We start from the raw sequence: 20,921 nt of genomic DNA on the forward strand, positions 1-20,921 counted from the left end.
GGATGTGGGTAGCATTATATATATATATATATATATATATATATATTTATTTTTATTTACACCTCCTGAAATGGCCATAGTCACAAAAGGAGGGGAGGGATTGTGAGAGAATGTAACCCATTTTGTATTCTATAGAAACCATCTTGTAGTATAATTAAATAAGGTCATAGGATTCAGCTTACACTGATGGGCAGTGACGTTACACATTTCTACACACCCCTGCAGCTCTAATTGGTGCATGGTAATTTGTGTGATGTTCTATATAAGCTGGTCACATGATGTAATAAGACCATACCTTCAGTACACCTCATTTGGCTGTGCTGCATTGATTTCTCCAAGCACTTGTAAAACAAGTTATTAATTTGGAGTTCCAATGGCATCGAAGTAAAGGATTTCTCACCCTGCACGAATCACGGCAGCAATAATGCACCTCAACACCTATGCTGAGGAGGTGAGGTCCCCAAGGTTCCAGGCCACACCACCGTACAGACAATCAATGCAATGAGGGCCACCATACAGACCCAAAACCCTGTGAAAGTAGCTGGACTACTCTTTCCACAAGCTCCAGTTCAGGGACCCACCCAGGGGGGGTTCACTGATGTAGCACTGGGTTTCATACAGTCTGATAAGAACTTCATGTGCAGAGATTTTTCCCTAGCAGCAAGACTAAATGCCTTTTTGGATGTCTGGTCCATGTCTTTCTAAAACTTTGGCATAATGAAGAGAACACTGCCTGCACCAGTGTGGACAATACAGATCACTTCAGTTAATGCCTACATAGCACAGGGATCTACTGTATATTTTATAAGACATACTGGACTGTAAGACATACCTAGGTTTTAGAGGTGGATAGTAGGGAGGGGTCATGATGCACTGTTATGGAGTAATGTAGCCCCTTCCTAGTATATGATTGCAACCAGTAATTAAAGTGCTATATTGTTGGATTCAGGTCCTCAGCTGTTTTTTGCTACATCTGAGATTAACATGTATGCAGACAGATTCCCTTTAAATATGGTGCTGAACCTGCCCTGCACCCATATTGAGAGTAGTGCTGCTGCGAGGAAAAAAATAAAAACAAACTAAAAAACCACTCCTGAGGGGGAATAATGTCAGGCATAGGGGTGGAAACAGCACTGCTTCAGTCACCGCTCCATCTATAGTAAGTGATGGCTGTAACTGCAACAAATGGTCCCTGCATTAGAGCCAGCTTTCAGATTCTCCCATTACAGAAATTGTAGCTGGTGATTGTGAAGTTCTATGAAGCACTGCCAGTGGGGTCTTAGAAGAACTTGCATTGTCAGTGTGCCTCTAGCTCCTCCCTTCTAAAGAGGTGAATTCTAAAGATTCCATGGAGTAATCTGGAAGTTTAAAGCTTGCCTTCAGACCACAGATTTTACCCATCAACTATGGTTGTGAAGTTTATACACATCTGACAGACAAGTCAATGCAGTATTTTATTAACATACAAAAGTGCATTAAAACAGTTACATACTGAGGGTTATACATTAGTGATACTGGTTACAGTTAAGCTGGATTTGTGAAGACAAAAATAAAGACCAAGACAAGGGTCAATGACCGCCAACCCCCTTCACATCTTCCATGGTCTGTTGCCAGATACTGGCCCTCTGATTAAGGGGGAAAGCAAGGAGATGGAAAACAAATGACAAGTCAGTGATGTTTGACAGTTCAGGTGGGTTTTACTTTTTGTCTGAGCCTCCATCATCAATTTCTTCCTCCTTATCTTGGCTACCAGCCAGTTCTGGAGTGAAGTGACCTACCAGCCAATTTAGTGGAGTGTTATTTATAAAGTAGGTTATCATCTCATCCATACCATCCTTTATTTGTGTAATCTTGTCCTTAGTGGCGGTTAAGAGGCTGTCAGACATGTCTCTGAAGGAAGAGGCAGAGTGGAAGTTTTGATAGATATCTGCAGCCATGGCACTAATACTTTGAGCCTTGTTCTGAAGGTTTTGCTGAAGACCTTGGACACTGGAGACCAGAGACAGACATGTGCTTTGCAGGTGATTAGCAAGATGCCGGGCAATAGCCAGTGTGCGGGATTCAATCTGCTGAAAGGAGAAGAAATGTTATGTTTCCAGTACACAGATGATGCCTAGCATAAGACTCAAGGGAATGTCATTACCTCTGCACCCTCAGTTTCTCCACCAGCATCTTCTCTGGAGCCTTTTGTCCACTCCACCCACTTGTTGTATATGTTCTCCTGAGCATCATGGATCTTCTGATTTGCATTATTCATGTTCTTTCTTGCATATTCAATCTGAAAAGTTGTATATAAGCAGGTGAGGTTATATGCACTACATTTGCTTATTCAGGTACCCTGAAATATCCTCAATATCAGAGCCAGAACCAAGACTATTATGCTTGTCAGGCAAGTGTTTGTCAAATTTCAGAAATCAATAGCACTCATGAAAATAAGCAATGTTGTAATATCTTAGACTAAAATGCTTTTTGTCTACCAGAATTTGTCATCATCAATATTCATATAGTGGTAAAAACAAAAACACTGTATTCAGTGAGGAATTTCCCATTACAGAGGAGAGGGGGGCGGGAGGATCTCCTTAGGAACAACTGCAATCTCTTAAGCTGATCTGCAAGATTCAGCCAGACAGCTTTTTTTTATATGAAAGCCAACCTATACACTGAAAATTTAGGACTGGTTTTAGGTTACATTATAGTGCAAGATCTCTAATCTGCAAAGTTTTCCAGATAAGAATCAATTTGTTAAACTCAAGAAGTGTCAAATTACAAGTAAAAACAAACCACACAGCACCTTTTAGCAGAGAAAGGCAAGTGTGAATAGATACAAGCTGCTGTGTGTATAAGTGGGGCAATTCAAAAGATGCAAGAGTAGAGGCCTTTAATATTTGCACCATCCTTTTATGAATCACCCCTTGTACAGAATACAGAAGCACTGGTGGAGAGGGTTTTAATTGAGACTTCCCTACATTAGGCTGATAGCAATGCTTAGTCAAAGGTTTCAATAAATGCTGAATCCCATTTAAAAGGGGAGGGATGCCCACAGTAAACATTAAATCTTGGAACGTTAAATTCTGCAATTGGATAATAAACCTGCACTGAAACCTTATAGGTGCGCTGTTGCAATATTCTGTAGTGGCAGTCTTCTAATGTAGAGCTGCTTTACTGGGTGGGAGAAGCACAAGTCACTGAGTGCACAGACTAAACAGACCACAGGAGAGTTTCTACCTCAGTCCTGAGCTTGGCCATCATGGACATTGTCACCTCTCCAGTTCTGAGATCCTCAGACTGGTAAGAAGTTATTAGATGTTCAGAAAGCAGCATCTACAAGACCCAGCTGTTGTCAGTTATGGGCACCTTGCACCTCTCCCACTGCCCCAGGGCTGAGAGCTGTGCAGACCATGAACTGGAACACTCTGCAATGGTCAGATATAGCCATGATTGGATGATACACCACAATTGAGATACCACAGGATCATTTTAAAACATTCAATTGACCCTTATGCCAAGATCGTTGATTCAAGTGTACTTTTGTAGGACAATTACATTAAACCATTTGTAGACCTTTAATCTGAGGCATTTGATTATTGGCTCTAGGTTGTACCAGAAAAGGTCACCTTGTGGCTGATGGGCTACCATGAATATGTTAAGGTACCGTCACACATGGCAGCGATCTCACTAGCGATCTCGTTATGTGTGACACCTACCAGCGATCAGGCCCCTGCTGTGACATAGCTAGTCGTTGCCAAATGGTCCAGGCCATTTTCTTCAAAGGCGATGTCCTGCTGGGCAGGACACATTGCTGTGTTTGACACTGACAGGGTCACATTGACTGCTGAGATAGTTACACAGGTTGCTACTGCGACCTGCATCGTTGGCAAGGTCTGACATCTCCCCAGCAACCTCCCAGCGATCCCTATCAGGTTGCATTTTTTTTGGGATCGCTGGTAAGACGTTGTGTGTGACTGTGCCTCTAGTGTACCAAGTACACAAATTTAAATTCTATTCCATGTAGCAGCAATGGAGCCTAACCTTAATGTAGATGCTTCTGTACATTTGAATTACATGTACTAACCAGGTCAATGGTGTTCTGGAGCTGAGCAATGGCTTCCTGACTCCTGCATTTGGCATCCTTCACACTGGTCAGGGCCTGTTGATAAGCACGCTTGCGGGCCTTAGTAGAGAGGGATCCCAGGCGCATGTAGTAGCCAGGCTTATCTTGGGACATCTCAATGCCTTGCGTTTCAGCTGTGTCCTTCGCTATAAAGAAATTTGTAATGCCCAGATATTAACAGCTTAGCTGGGTACATTAGCTGGGCGAAGAAAATGCAGAAACATTAACAAGATTGTGATTACAAAGATGGGTGGGGGAGGGGGGGTGACAAACCAAAGCACCCCTTCAAAGATTAATATGGTGAGAGAAGCTGCATGAAGCTGAGGCAGCCTCCTGTGATATCACATTTTAGACATCACCAGAAATGCAGCAAGATATTAGAAATTAGCCAAATCTAGGGCATTTTAGTTAGGAAGTTTGTTAAATTTGCTTTTGGTGCCAGACAGGCCTTTCAAAGGTAACAAGAAATAAAACTTTGTGCCCATTTATAAAAATGGAAATTACCCTTTAGTCAGGCTAGTTTTTTGGGCTGCACCAACAAGTCTCACGTACCCTGTCCACAAAGGTAGGCAAGTTTCCCAGGCTGGGTCACCATTGGCTTGCTAGGTTTCGCTTACCTAGCTCTTCATCTGTTTGTGGCAGGTATTGTTCCAGAAGACATTCAGACCTAGTTAGTGCAGAGTCCACACGGTCGCTTATGATCTGCACTACACAGCTTCCAAGAACAGTATTAATGCTGCCATTTACAACAGCCTTAGTCATCTCCACACTGTCCTGCACAGCTCCCTTGGTTTTATCCACTACTCCTGTGATACTATGGATAACAGCATCTCTGGCACCAACAACTGCTTCTGAGGCATTAGCCACAACCTAAAATGTACAAGATGACACCTCTAACATGACAGTAGGTAAAGTTTAACCCCTTCACGACCGCGGGCCGTAAAATTACGTCCTATTTTAACGTCTCTTAACGACCAGGGACGTAATTTTACGGCCTAAACTTCATTTGATTGCCGTGGCCATAGCAACGGCTTTCAAATGATGTCCCCTGCTGTTTCTTACAGCAGGGGACCTTTGCTTGACCCCAGGGGGGGCGGCATCGCCACCCCCTATCGACGATCGATGTGATTGGCTGTTCAAATCTGAACCGCCAACCACATCGATCGCACTAATTTCGGCAAAAATAATGCCCGAATTAGTGCGATCCTGTGAGATCCAGCTATGAGATGCCGCAGCTGCTGCAGCATATCATAGGTGGACCTCAAACATGCCGCCCCCAGCCCCTGCAGCACTGATTGGAGCGATCGTGCTATGACGCGCAATCGCTCCAATCAGTGTGCAGTGGGGCGGTCTGATCTGCCGGTGGCCGCCCTCCCCAGGCCTGTGCTGGCCTGTGAGCCCTCCCCCAACATGTCTGCAGCGTGCAGCGTGCAGTGGCTGGTACTTGTGGTACCACACCACCGCTGCTGCCGCCGCCGATGTCACCGCCGCTCCGGCTCCACGTCAGTATTGCGCGCTTCCCGTGATGGCCCCTGCATGCTCCCTGATGTGCCGCCCTGCTGCGATCTGCCTCCTACTGCGATCTGCCCCCTGCTATGTGCTTCCCTGCCGCGATCTGCCCCCTGCTATGTGCTTCCCTGCCGCGATCTGCCCCCTGCCAATGTGCTTCCCTGTTGCGATCTGCGATCTGCTGCTGCTGCACGTACTGTGCTCACTTTGCAGCCCGTGCGCGCTCCCGTGGTGCCCCTGCGCGCTGCCGTGATAGCCCCTGCCGTGCCCCCCCCCGCGATCTGCTCCCCCCAACCACCCCCCCCCCCCGACATCCCGATCCGCTCCCCCCGCGATTTGACTGCCTCCCCCATTATCTCTATTCTGCTTCTGCAGCTCCCTCTCCGGTCTCCCCCTCTGCTCTCCCCCCTCCCCCTCTGCTCTTCCCCCCCTCTGCTCTCCCCCCCCCCTCTGCTCTACCACCCCCCTCTCCCCCTCTGCTCTCCCCCGACGTCCTCTTACCTGTCTTCACCGGGCTGATCACATCTGCGTCCATCGCTGGGTCCTTTCTGGGCATTCTGCTGATCTGCCTGCTGCTCCTGTAAAGCTGTCCATCTCTCTGCCATCTGTTCCTCTGCAGCTCTTCTGGTCAGTAATCCTCCTGCTAGTCCTCTGGGTACTGTGAGTATAACTTTTTTTTTTTCCGTATCCCCTGTCCATTTTTACACCTCATCCGTCCGTGCGTCCTGCCAAGCGCTGATCAGGGATGCAGATAACGGATCGGCATCCCTGCTCAATTTTTGGCGTGACTTTTTTTTCCGTATCCCCGACGCTTTTTGTATCGCATCCGTCCGTGCGTCCCGCCAAGCGCTGATCAGGGATGCACATAACGGATCGGCATCCATGGTCAATTTTTGGCGTGACTTTTTTTTTTACGTATCCCTGACGCTTTTTTTTATCGCATCCGACCGTGCGTCCTGCAGCGGCCGATCTGCGTCTGTGCGTTTGAAAAGTCAAATGGCGCTCCTTCTCTTCTGAGCCCTGCCATGCGCTCAAACAATTACTTTCCACCACATATGAGGTATCTGCGTACTCAGGAGAAAATGCACAATACATTTTATGGTGCATTTTTTCCTGATAGCCTTGTGAAAAAAAAAGCTACCTAGTTGAAGCAACAGTTTTGTGGTAAAAAAATATTTTTTTCTTTTCACGGCTCAACGCTATAAACTTCTGTGAAGCCCCCAGGTGTTCAAAGTGCTCACCAAACATCTAGAAAAATTATTTGAGGGCTCTAGTTTCCAAAATGGTGTCACTTGTGGGGGATCTCCACTGTTTAGGCACCATAGGGGGTCTCCAAACGTGACATGGCGTCCGCTAATGATTCCAACCAATTTTGCTGTCAAATGGCGCTCCTTCTCTTCTGAGCCCCGCCATGCACCCAAACAATTACTTTCCACCACATATGAGGTATCTGCGTACCCAGGAGAAAATGCACAATACATTTTATGGTGCATTTTTTCCTGATAGCCTTGTGAAAAAAAAAAGCTACCTAGCTGAAGCAACCGTTTTGTGGTAAAAAAAAATTTTTTTCTTTTCACGGCTCAACGCTATAAACTTCTGTGAAGCCCTTAGGTGTTCAAAGTGCTCACCAAACATCTAGAAAAATTATTTGAGGGCTCTAGTTTCCAAAATGGGGTGACTTGTGGGGGAGCTCTATTGTTTAGGCACCTCAGGGGGTCTTCATACCCCACATGGCGTCCGCTAATGAGTGCAGCTAATTTTGCACTCAAAAATTCAAATGGCGCTCCTTGCCTTCCGAGCACTGCCGTGTGTCCAAAGATTTGATTTCGACCACATATGAGGTATCTGCGTATTCAGGAGAAAATGCACAATACATTTTATGGTGCATTTTTTCCTGTTACCCTTGTGAAAAAAAAGCTACCTAGTTGAAGCAACCGTTTTGTGGTAAAAAAAATTTTTTTTCTTTTCACGCCTCAACGCTATAAACTTCTGTGAAGCCCCCAGGGGTTCAAAGTGCTCACCAAACATCTAGAAAAATTATTTGAGGGCTCTAGTTTCCAAAATGGGGTCACTTGTGGGGGAGCTCCATTGGTTAGGCACCTCAGGGGGTCTTCAAACCCGACATGGCGTCCGCTAATGAGTGCAGCTAATTTTGCGTTCAAAAATTCAAATGGCGCTCCTTCCCTTCCGAGCTCTGCCGTGCGCCCAAACAATTGATTTTTACCACATATGGGGTATCAGCGTACTCAGGAGAACATGACAATAAATTGTATTGTGTACTTTCTCTTTTCTCCCTTGTAAAAATGAAAATTTTATGGCTAAAGTAACATTTTTGTGTTAAAAAGTAAAATTTTCATTTTTTCCTTCCCCATTGCTTTGGTTCCTGTGAAGCACCTAAAGGGTTAATAAACTTATTGGATGTGGTTTTGAGCAGTGTGAGGGGTGTAGTTTTTAGAATGGGGTCACTTTTGGGTATTTTCTGTCACCTAGGCCTCTCAAAGTCACCTCAAATGTAATGTGGTCCCTAAAAAAAATTATTTTGTAAATTTTGTTGGAAAAATGAGAATTTGCTGATGACCTTTGACCCCTTCTAACTTCCTAACGGAAAAAAAATTTGTTTCGAAAATTGCGCTGGTGTAAAGTAGACAAGTGGGAAATGTTATTTAGTAACTATTTTGTGTGACATATCTCTCAGATTTATGAGCATAAATTTTCAAAGTTTGAAAATTGCGAAATTTTCAAAATTTTCGCCAAATTTCCTAAATTTTCACAAATAAACGCAAAAAATATCGGCCTTAATTTACCAATGACATGAAGTACAATATGTCACGAAAAAACAATCTCAGAATCGCCAGGATCCGTTGAAGCGTTCCAGAGTTATAACCTGTCAAAGTGACACTGCTCAGAATTGCAAAAAATGGCCCGGTCATTAGGGTGTTTTAGTGGCCGGGGGTGAAGGGGTTAAGGAGGGTGTTGTCCACTAAGACTGCCCATTTAAAAATAAGCCTATACTCCATTGGTGAAGTTCCAGAGATGTCAAAAGTCACATTTCCAGGGCCCACATGACATGCGGGCCCTGCGACCAATAAGCACCCGATGCCTGTCTCCCCAAATGGACATTTCAGCAGGATGTGAGCGCTGTGCTGACATGCTGCTCAAAAATGTCCAAAGAAGGAAGCCAGTGGAGATTGGTAATGGGGCAAGTGTGTCATGTGGAGCCTGGAGAAGAGTATAGGCACATTTATTTTTATGTGAGCAAACAAGGGGACTGAGATGGGGGTTGTTAAAGTACCGTAGTGGACACCTTCTTTAAGGCTCTACATGACTTCATAGAGAACTTAGAAAAAGGGAATAGCAACCAAAGTCATGTGTTTGAGAAGTAATTTTCAAACAAGATCAACTCTTATAATACGTTTTACACACCTTTAATACAAAAGATAAATTATAAGTTACATTAGGGAATGATGTAGGATTACAAAGTGAATCATAAATAGGTAATAGATAAAAATCCAGAGCAAAAGCAAATAGGTCAGGTGGGTCACAATGGGGAGTGAAGGCAGAGTTGAAGCAGGCACCTGCCAATTACATCAGTGATAGGAATGAATACTATAACAACGTGCACTATCACTATGATGTAATTAGCACGTGCCTGCTTCAACTCTGCCTTCACTCCCCATGGTGACCCACCAGACCCATTTGCTTTGCTCTGGATTTTTAGCCATTACCTATTTATGATTCACTTTGTAATCATACATCATTCCCTAACGTAACTTATAATATGTTTATCTTTTGTATTTAATAAAGGTGTAAAACGTATTATAAAAGATTACATCTTGTTTGAAAATTACCTCTCAAACACATGACTTTGGTTGCCATTCCCTTTCAGTTCTCTATATTGCCTCTATAGGGAGCAACCATATGCAACCTAATTATGTATAAGGGGTTTCTATGAGTCCCATCTTGTTTTCTACATGACTTCAGTAGCTTACCTTTTCAGAAGACTGATACAGAATAGGCAACCTTTCTTCAATTTTATCAAGTCCAACGCAGGCAATATTGTTTGCCAGAGCAACTGGGAAGGGAGAGGGGAAAAGAAAAAAGTTACATCTACATATTGATGCCAGTAGAGTTCTTGTGAATACTGGTAATGTGCTATGCATACTTCTGATGCTAGGAGAGAATGGACTGTAGGTTACAAGATACAGCCCTTCCATGATACACAGGCCTTGTTTAGGTTTCCAGTGTGAAGAATGAAAGGTGTGAATGGGGTAAATTTGGAATTTATGTGGCATCTCCTGGGAAATATGCCGAGAAGATATTCAGTTTGAATTTATGCGATGTGCACATGCTGAATCTGTGTGGTGACCCAAAAAAAACAAAACAAAAAAAACAAAAAAAAACACAACTTAGGCTAGTTTCACACTACGTCTTTTTAACATCCGCTGAAAACGTTTTTTTAGCGGAAGTACGGATCCTGCTTTTACAGCAAATAACGTATGCAAACGCATATGTTATTTTGCAGGATCCTGCACTGGATGTTAGGGGCGGGCAAAGGAGTCATGTGATCGGGATTGAGGGGAGCTAGACTGGGAGGAGGCTTCTGACAGCTGCATACGCTGGTAACCAAGGTAAACATCGGCCTTGGATACCCGATATTTACCTTGGTTACGAGTGTCTACAGCTGCAGAGAGAGAGAGAGAGAGAGAGAGAGAGAGAGAGAGAGAGAGAGAGAGAGAGAGAGAGAGAGAGAGAGAGAGAGAGAGAGAGAGAGAGAGAGACACTCTGTCCCTGTCCCGGGCATGCTCAGTACAGAATCAGGATCCTGTTATAACGCAACTGAACGACTTTTGGTAGGCAGGATCCAGCACTCATTGACATGCATTGCAGCTCGCGGCGCAATGTCAAGGATCCTGTGACATATGTTAATTTGACAAAGCCAAAAAACGCTACATGTTGCGTTTTTGAAACATGTTAAATTAACGCAAAATGACGGATCCTGCGTCTAACGGACGCAAACGAATGCAAACGGAAGTGGACGTGAGTCCATTGAAAATGCATTAAACACAAAACGGATTTGCACAGGATCCGTACTTCCGTTAAAAAAACGTTTTCAACGGATGTTAAAAAGACGTAGTGTGAAACCAGCCTAACACATGTGCAGTCCCTCCTAATTTTGATGCCCAAGAGAAAGCCCAGCCGCTAGGGGCTGGTATTCAGGCTGGGGAGAGTCATGCTTATTGGGCTCTGCCAAGGCTACAAATCCTACAGCTGCCCAGGATTACATATGCTACTTGGCCACCAAGCTCAATTGGACCAATGCAGTATGTGAGGCACAACAACCATACCATACTATAATCTTATGGTTGGACAGAGCCCCAAATTTTTCTCACAAAGGAATCGCCTTCTGGAGAAATATGATTCAGCGAAATGGGATAAAAATTGTAGAACCACAAACCTTTTTATAGGTAGCTCAGAATTCCACCCTTCACATTAAATGGGTCCCGTCAAAGAAAAAAAAGGAATGGTCTTACCATGATAAACTGGGTACAAAAATACAGCTGATGCTTCCTCTTGGTTATCACAATTTGATTAATACCAAATGCAGCCTTTTATATTGCTTGATCAATATGCATCCCAATATCCTAATCTAGGCCGTCAGGAAGATACTGACAGGATGCAGAGCATCTTTTTAAGAAGACTCCCTGGATGAGTAATTATAATGAAACGCGTTGGGTGGATGCATATTGATCAAGCAAGATAAAGGCTGCATATGGTATTTATCAAATTGTGATAACCAAGAGGACGCCTCATCTGGTGGCAGAGAGCTCCATAGTTTACCTCATAGGCTCACTGGTCTCACAAGAAAACACAGGGTCTCCCTGCTCTCAAATGAACAATCACTATGGGATTAAAAGACCCTTGTTCCTCTAGATGTCCCCTGGTCACCATTGAAGGCTGTGTAGTATGTCTACACTAGTGACAATTATACACTAATGGAGTATAGTCCATTTCTAGTTAGGCAGTTTGCCCCATGTGGTAGAGTTTTTTTTACACCACCTCAGGTTAGGACTAGGTTACTTTATGGAGGGTCCATCTTCACCCAAGGTGCAGTCGTTGGACTTCAGGGGCCAGAATGTGACCTCTGGTGGAACAAGCTTGGCAATTTCTGGATTTTAAAATAGGCATGTTACTTCAATGAGAAACCTTAATATGCACTGCATACAGTTTCAGATTGATCATACTATCCAGATTTCTGGAGTTTACAAATTGGTTACTATATCTAACCTAGTTCTTGCGTCCTAAAAGGAGTTGTCCAGTTACCAAAACTTTATCATAAATATGTACCTTTCCACATGTTATTTTAACACTATTACCTTTTATTGTGCTCTAGCAGCACATCCTCATTGCTGGCTCCAGCTATGATGGGGTTAATATCTCTGACTTTCTGGGTTCAGTTTTTACAACTTCCATGATCCTTTGCAGTGGCCTGTAGGACTGCATCTATCACACCCACTCAGCACTCCACCCAAACTCCTCCCTGCCATCTTACCTGTCCCTGCATGTTATCGAAGCACAGAGAAATCACATCAATGACAGCAGCAGCTCCAAGCTCTGCACAGCCAGGGGGAAGAACACAGTGCTCTGCAGATTCACACACTGCCCTCTGCTCAACCCCCTGCGATAAAATACTCACCCGACATGATGACACCTCTCCCTCTCCTGGTGCTGACCCCTGCACACAGCTGCAGGATGGTAAGTAAACCTTCCCCCCCCTTCTCATGCTGGGCTGTGACATGTGGTGATCACCGCCTAAAGCCCAGTCCCTCACGTTCAGAGGCAGCACAAGCTTCTGATATCACATCAACTTTCTGAGCCTGGACGTTGACGTGACATCAGTGGATGCCAGAGGCCACAGCACCCGTGGTCATGTGATCAGCACTGAGTGGTGGAGGGGTCTTTTAACCTCAGATCCTGTCCCTGTATAGGTCAAGGGGATTACCCCCTGTAGTTATGTCTTGAGGGAATACTGGAAACTGAATTACCATTAGGGGCATTTCCCATTTTTTGTATTTAAAGGGAACCCGTCATCAGAAATTTTCCTTTAAACCTAAGTTTCCCCCTCTGCAGCTCCTGGGCTGCATTCTAGCAAGGTTCCTGTACTTTGTGGCCCCTTTTAGCTAAATTAAATACTTTATAAACTTGTACCTTTTGCTATGTAAATTTTGTAAATCATCCATGGGGGCGGGCTCTGCTGACAGTTGCTGTTCCTCCAGCACATTGACGCCGTCCCCCCACACTCCATTTCATCCATCAGGATGCTGCCCACTGCGCCTGAGGTGCCGCCCACGCCAGGATCGCTGGTGACGTGTGTCACAAGCACAAGATTATGGGCGGCGCTGTGATTGCATCGCAAGTGCCCGCCCATAATCTCGTGGACGCGCTTTCCCCCCCACTGCCTCCACCATTCTGCGCAAGCACTCGCCGGCCAAATGACCCGACGTCACCTCCTTCCCATCTTACCCTGCAGCAGGGAAAGAGGTGACGTCGGGTCATCTGGCCAGCAAGTGCTTGCGCAGAACGCTGGAGGAAGAGGGGAAAGTGCGGTCACGAGGTTATGGGCGGCACTTGCTGATGACACTCACAGCGCTGCCCATAACCTAGTGCTTGCGCAAAACTTCACCAGCGGTCACACGTGCAGTCCTGCTACAGTCGCACGGTGCATGCGCGGGACCACGGGCGGCGTTTTGAGATATGAAATTCAGCGGTGGGGGGGCGGCATAAATCTGCTGGAGGAACAGCAACGATCAGCAGAGAGCCCCCCCCCCCCCCATGGACGATTTACAAAATTTACATAGCAAAAGGTACAAGTTTAAAAAGTATTTAATTTGGCTAAAAGGGGCCACAAAGTACAGGAACCTTGCTAGAATGCAGCCCAGGAGCTGCAGAGGGGGAAACTTAGGTTTAAAGCAAAATTTCTGATGACAGGTTCACTTTAATTTTAAATAATTTATTTTTGGGGGGCTTATTTCTTTTTGCTTACAGATTAGTAATGGAGGGGGTCTGAGATGCCCTCACATTACTGATCTAGGGCTTAGTGGCAGCTGTGGGCTGTAATTAAGCCCCTGTTACCCTAATTGCCACCACACCAATCAGAAAGAGCCAGGTAAAGTGCCGGGATTGTAACATCTAATGAATGCAGCAATCCTGGGCAGCTGCCGCTGCCTTTTTTTTCTTTTTGGCTGAGGAATGGGGCACCACAAGCATGAGTCTCCTCAGCCTGAGAAACCCAGCTCCCAGCTGTCTGGCTTCATCAGGGACTGTACACTTTTCTACCTAATTTTGTACATAAAAGCAGCATGTGTTTCCTCCTATTTTGCTACACAGCCAAGATAAGCTCATGGCTGGGGCTGACAGCTGCTGTAGGCTGTGCCAAGTATAATATGGTGAGGCCCCTATGTGAAATTTTACTGTATGATATATACTTGCTCACCAGCATCTGATAGAGTGTCTGATGCTTCCAGTCACTCAGTGTGTGCATGGCATTGCTGCCTGCAACCAATCAGATGCTGGTGGGTAGAGAAAGCCTTGCATATGCAAAATAGGTAATGAGTGGCTTGGAAGTGAATGAGTGACTGTGGGAGCTTACAGCTGCACCGGTGACAAGGCAAGTATAAAGATTTGCTCCTACCCCTTTGTGCCAGATTCTGGTCCCAATAGACTAGGAAAAGGCAACTGGCCAGATCCAGGCATCAATCACTGCCCACCGAGTCAGCAGGGGATTGATCTGCAAGTCCTCCCATCACTAATTAGAAACTCTGCTACAAAATGTAAAGAAACATGCAGCTTCTGTAGTCATCACAATAATGCAATAGAAAAAACTGCAAATATAGCCACAGTAAGAATGAAGTCTCAGACCATACTGGGGAAGGAAATGCATGCAATTTTGGTATCAAAACTGGTAAAATAATGCAGTGTGAGCATGTAGCCTTAATGTCTTGAACCCACAATGCTCCACTATCCAGACCCTCATCTCTGGACAATTGTAGCAGGAAATCCCATTTCTGTGAAAGGCTCAGGGTTACTAGAAGCAGTGAGGATTGGAAAGTAGACTATTCCTCTGCACCATAAAAGGCTGAAAAAAGACAAAAACACCAAACAACCCACAAGTCTGCATTCTGGAAAATACAGATTTGTACATTTCAGTACTCCACTTGCAGATGAATTTGCTGATCTTCAGGACAAGTTGCCTTGCAACAACCCACCAAGCATTCGGTGTGCAGATTACCACAGAATGACATGTTTGACAGTGACCACCATCGAGACGCTAAACCTACTTTGAGGCTCAAGTTTCTGCAGGATTGGCATGGCGCTGGTGATGGCCACAGAAGCGATGCTCTTCACACTTTTCTCTGCGACGTCACATACAGATTTCAGGTAGGGATGGTTGTCTTTAGTGGTCACGTAGGTGGAGGACACCATGTCATATGTAGAGCTCACAAATGGGAGGTTTGTCAACCTTACCACCACATTCTACACAAGAAAAAAAGAACAACAAATCACTTGTACAGTCTGGTAATTCCATTCAAAATAAAATTGGTTCATTAAAATGAACTCTTCCGTAACATGGGGAAGTGGCTAGATTACTCTGACTCCAGGCGAGAATAGGACAAGGGGAATGCTGGTGCTCACGTCCATCTGGTGCTGAAGTGGCAGTATAATCATTGGGGTTTGATATTATATGTTGACAGTTCAATTGTTAGCAACAAATGCCTGGGAAATGGATAATCTTTACTATTAAGGATAACCGACTGGACAAACTCATAACATGTATGTTCAATTTTTATTGTTAAAAATAAAATTTATGGTTCAAAATAAAAAAACAAAAACAAAACGAACTCTTCCATGAACTGGACTAAAACCCCAGGGTCAGACTAATCAGTTTAGTCTCCATTTTACAACAACATGGCATGCTGCAATGATCACTGGATCCTAAAGATGCACCTAGGAAAAGGCATTACTTCTATAGCAATAAATGCTTAACAATAAGGCTAGTTTCAAACTTGCGTTGAACGGCATCCGTTACATTGCGTTGTGTGACGGATGCAGTGCATATAATGGCACAACGAATTGTACAAAACACGAAAAGCTTTTTTTTTAGTTTTTCTTCTTTACAGTTTTACCGGCAGCAGACTATTGTGAACGATCAGCTGATCACCTGGGCGCTCAACTGATCGCTCTCACATGCCGGCGGCCGGGAGCTCAGCTGGTCGCTCGGCCACCAAGAGACAAAATAAAGATGTGATTTAAAAAAAAAAACAAAAACCAAAAAAAAAAAAAAATATATATATATAGCTGGGCATGCGCAGTGAAAAAGAGGATTCCGCTGCTCGAAAAACATTACATGTTGCATTCCTTCAGCCCGGAGGACATAATGCAGCGTCAGCCAGTGGAAGCAACGCAGGTACTTCTGTCACAAACCGTCATCGTTACAAGTCTATGGGAAACAAGCAGAATCAGTTAATGGATTCTGCTGTTTTCCAAAAGGGCGGATTGTGACGGAAGGGGAGAAAAAAAACAAAAAAAAAAACAACAACAAAAAAAAAAAACACACAAGTGTGAAAGTACCCTAACAATCTTAACCAATTTCCATTGCCGCATCCATCCCCTCCTCAAGAATAAAACCTCTAATTATGCTGGATCACAGGAGTGCGGGACCTGGAGGCCACTAACAGGGTAAAGCATATGGACTGAAGGCAACAGATCAGACAGGTTTGGGGAGAGGTGGGAACCATCTCTTGGGATTGTGCACTGGATGTCACAGCCAGGTTCCCATGATACCAAGTGACCACTGATGAATCCACTGCCAGATTACTGAACTGTGGACAGCAGTCTGATCATTGGAGTTCACACTGGGGATTGCTGTGCAGCCGTGTCCTGCAATCAGACAGGGTTCAACTGAGGGCTGCCTGCTGCTCAATTAACTGAGCTGAACCATTGCTGGATTGCAGGACAAAGCACCAGAGCAGTCCGGTCATGGGACTACATCAGGATGAGTTGTGTTACATCTAATGAATGTGCCATGTCTGGGTTGGCTGCAGGTTAGTATTTTTAGGCTGTTATGGGGCAATATCCACAGACCTTCTGAAACTGAATACACCAGCAGTCAGCTTTACCATGGATTGGTTGAAAAAAAAAAAAAAAAAAAAAAAAGAGTGACCAATACTTGTTAATTTAAATAAATTACGTGGATCTTTTTGATAAACTGCCACAGTAAAGCAGACCACTGGAGGCTGCAGCTAGTTTTACCCCTGCTAGTAATCAAAAATATGGCAAATACACATGCCATTCATTAAGTTATTTTACACTACCATACAATAAACTGCAATAAATCACAGATACCAACAGAGGGGGGCATATATAGCAGTCTGCAGACACTGGCACAGTGGGCATGGGAAAGTGAATATTCATGAAGCTTAATGAGCAGGCCAGGAAAAGTGTGACTGCAGTGTAATCTTCCAGGAAACAATATGTACAACTCCTGCTCTTAACCCCTTAGCAGCCACCTAGCCCTTACGCCAACCATTACAGCACAGAACATCTTGTCCCCATTTACTTCTATGGGGTTTGTTGTCTTGGGTCAGGTTTAATTCCAAATATAAGTTCTCTCATTCCATATTAGACAATCCCAAATATGCATGGGTCTGCTCATCTCTATTAAACAATTATTCAGCATGTAGGCAACTAGAGATGTGCTGCCAATAATATTTACAGATCATACTTGTTTATCAGACACTTCTAAATATGTCATGAAGACCACCTTGTCTAAATAGACCATTAGAGAGAAAAGTGGAGAAATCCAGATGACAGACTTCAAAACCAACTAATCTGTTTACATGCCCATGCAGCTTTCAGAGACAAATCCAGAAGATCCCTCACATTAGGAGTCTGTTCCTCCATTTCTAAATACTCAGCAGTTGGATATGCAAATAAGGCTGAAGGGTTATGGTAGCCTTCATGCCTTTACCATTCCAGCTCTATTCCTCACCCAGCACCACCTTTTGCTAGAATGAGCCTCTATGCTGGGTAACCTCAGGCAATGGAGCTCTCAATGAAGTAGTAAGCGGTGGCACAGAGCTGGAGTGACAGGTGTCAGATCCACAACTTCATTTGCACATGGATTAAAAACACTGATTTCTCAAAGACTGGCCATGTAAAGGTTGTGCTGAGCTTGATTTCTGGAATCTACATGCACATTACGGGGGTGAGAGCCTGCTGACAGATCCCTTTACATGCATCACATATGGATTAGATCATCTCTGAAAATAAAGAATTCAGGACCCTCACTAAGGGGTTAAAGCTGATGAGCCGCACTCACTGCAGCACCTGCTCAATGCCAGCACTGACCACAGCACAGACTGCAGGTATAGGAAGACACCCATAGGAGCACAGCCATTTCCATCAGTGATCAGATCATGTACTGCTCTACAGCTCCACACAGCGCTACAGAACAGTCCTGGCCATAATCCTCACATGGAAGCACCAACACCTGGAGATCTGCACCAAACCCGACCTGAGGTGGGCACTGCCAGCAGATCCTGTGCACCTGGGGCACTACACAGCCTGGCACCAGCAGATGGCAGATACCAGAGAGCCTCCCACAGGGCATATACCAGGGGCACTGAGGAGCCACCTACTGCTGCACTAATAGTGAGGGGCTCAGACCCCACAGTAAGGGGCAGACTATAAGCTCCACTACATCTGCTCCCTCCATGCCCAATATATACCAGGGTGGAAACAGCAGCTCCTGACAGCACTACACGGCACTATCACCCATTACACAGGACGGCATAGAGGGAATTACCTGCTGCTCCATTGTCTCAGCCATGACACTGGGGAAATACCTACACAAAATAAAAAAAAAAAATATATAGTATCAAGAAAACAAGTGTGTATGTATATGTATATATATATATATATATATATATATTATATATATATATACTAGAAGGTGGCCCGATTCTACGCATCGGGTATTCTAGAATTTACGTATTGTGTAGTTCATGTATGATTTTTGTTTATATATATATATATATATATAAACAAAAATCATACATGAACTACACAATACGTAAATTCTAGAATACCCGATGCGTAGAATCGGGCCACCTTCTAGTATATATATATATATATATATATATATATATATATATATATATATATATATAGATGTTGTTGTGTGTAGTTACCAAGTGTTTGTGTAGGGCGCTGTACATGTTCTGGATGTTGTCTGGGTGTGATGGGGGGTGAGAGCGGTATTGTTTGTGTGTTGCGTTGTTTGTGGAGCACTGTGTGTCTGTAGCGTTGTGTGTGTGTTGCGCGGTTTGTGTGTGTGGTGTGTTTTGGGGGGAGGTATGTTTTGTGCAATGTGCGTGTTGTGCGGTATGTGCGTATATTTGTGTGTGCAGCGTTGTCTGTGTGTGTGGGTGTCTGTGTAGGGCAGTTGTTTGTGGTTCCCAGTGTGTGTGTGTGGTGTGTTGTGCAGTGCGCGCGCGTGTGTGTGTTGGGGGGAGGTGTGCACTTCCCATCGTGCTCCATCCCCCATGCAGCGCACTCCCCATCGTGCTCCATCCCCTATGCTGCGCACCCCCCATCGTGCTCCATCCCCTATGCTGCGCACCCCCCATCGTGCTCCATCTCCCATCCTGCGCACTCCCAAACGTGCTCCATCCGCCATGCTGCGCACTCCCAAACGTGCTCCATCCGCCATGCTGCGCACTCCCAAACGTGCTCCATCCGCCATGCTGCGCACTCCCAAACGTGCTCCATCCGCCATGCAGCGCACTCCCAAACGTGCTCCATCCGCCACGCTGCGCACTCCCAAGCGTGCTCCATCCGCCATGCTGCGCACTCCCAAACGTGCTCCATCTGCCATGCTGCGCACTCCCAAACGTGCTCCATCCGCCATGCTGCGCACTCCCAAACGTGCTCCATCCGCCATGCTGCGCACTCCCAAACGTGCTCCATCCACCATGCTGCGCCAGCATCAGCCTCTCTACCTGCAGCATCAGCCTCTCTGTCCCCAGCATCAGCCTCTCTGTCCCCAGCATCAGCCTCTCTGTCCCCAGCATCAGCCTCTCTGTCCCCAGCATCAGCCTCTCTGTCCCCAGCATCAGCCTCTCTGTCCCCAGCATCAGCCTCTCTGTCCCCAGCATCAGCCTCTCTGTCTCCAGCATCAGCCTCTCTGTCTCCAGCATCAGCCTCTCTGTCCCCAGCATCAGCCTCTCTGTCCCCAGCATCAGCCTCTCTGTCTCCAGCATCAGCCTCTCTGTCTCCAGCATCAGCCTCTCTGTCTCCAGCATCAGCCTCTCTGTCTCCAGCATCAGCCTCTCTGTCTCCAGCATCAGCCTCTCTGTCTCCAGCATCAGCCTCTCTGTCTCCAGCATCAGCCTCTCTGTCTCCAGCATCAGCCTCTCTGTCTCCAGCATCAGCCTCTCTGTCTCCAGCATCAGCCTCTCTGTCTCCAGCATCAGCCTCTCTGTCTCCAGCATCAGCCTCTCTGTCTCCAGCATCAGCCTCTCTGTCTCCAGCATCAGCCTCTCCGTCTCCAGCATCAGCCTCCCCATCCCAGCCTTCCCCAGGATCAGCCTCTCTCCTCCCAGCCTCCTCCAGCACACCGTGCTCCTCTGCCGACACTCACAGATCCGATCGCATACACTCACACACACCCACACACACCCGATCGCATACACTCACAGACACCTGATCGCATACACTCACAGACACCCGATCGCATACACTCACACACACACACATTGACGATATTGCACATACGCGCTGATACTCACAACATCCGGAGATATCACATGCTTCTGGCCATGTGATCCCCCGGCAGGTCCTGGAAGCTCACAGCACAGTATCGCCGCCGAGAAGCAAGCGATATCCCAGGATGTTGTGAGTATGTGGATGCGATGTGATGTGTGTGTGAGGTGTGTGTGAGAGTGAATGTGATCTGATGTGTGTGTGTGTATGTGTGTGTGTGTGCTGTTATGTGTGTGTATTTTCCGCCGATGCAGGACCTTGATGTGTGGATGCGATGTGATGTGTGTGTGAGGTGTGTATGAGAGTGAGTGTGAGCCGGTGTACACTGGTAACTATGATACACATCGGGTAACTAAGGGACCTTAGTTACCCGATGTGTATAATGGTTACCAGCTTTCACGGCCTCCGTCAAGATCCCAGTATCGCAAGGTTATGTCTGGCGCTGCTGGGATCCTGACGGAGCTGGTGTAGAAGCAAGCGA

The 20,921-nt window shown here is 45.6% G+C and overlaps 1 protein-coding gene across 1 annotated transcript; it reads right to left on the reverse strand.

Moving 5' to 3' along the window:
• Positions 1-1,447: 1,447 nt before the first annotated feature.
• On the reverse strand, positions 1,448-16,105 carry LOC142311344 (perilipin-2-like). The gene is made up of 7 exons (XM_075349724.1): positions 16,100-16,105; positions 14,956-15,151; positions 9,610-9,692; positions 4,729-4,981; positions 4,073-4,257; positions 2,144-2,278; positions 1,448-2,066 (listed from the first exon to the last, which is right to left on the reverse strand). Exons 1-7 carry the CDS (start codon positions 16,103-16,105, stop codon positions 1,698-1,700), a joined length of 1,227 nt encoding a protein of 408 aa, XP_075205839.1. The 3' UTR covers positions 1,448-1,697.
• Between the last annotated feature and the right edge of the window lie 4,816 nt (positions 16,106-20,921).

The sequence above is a fragment of the Anomaloglossus baeobatrachus genome, chromosome 1 (genome assembly GCF_048569485.1).
Source record: "Anomaloglossus baeobatrachus isolate aAnoBae1 chromosome 1, aAnoBae1.hap1, whole genome shotgun sequence".
In the NCBI taxonomy this organism is placed as follows: domain Eukaryota; kingdom Metazoa; phylum Chordata; class Amphibia; order Anura; family Aromobatidae; genus Anomaloglossus; species Anomaloglossus baeobatrachus.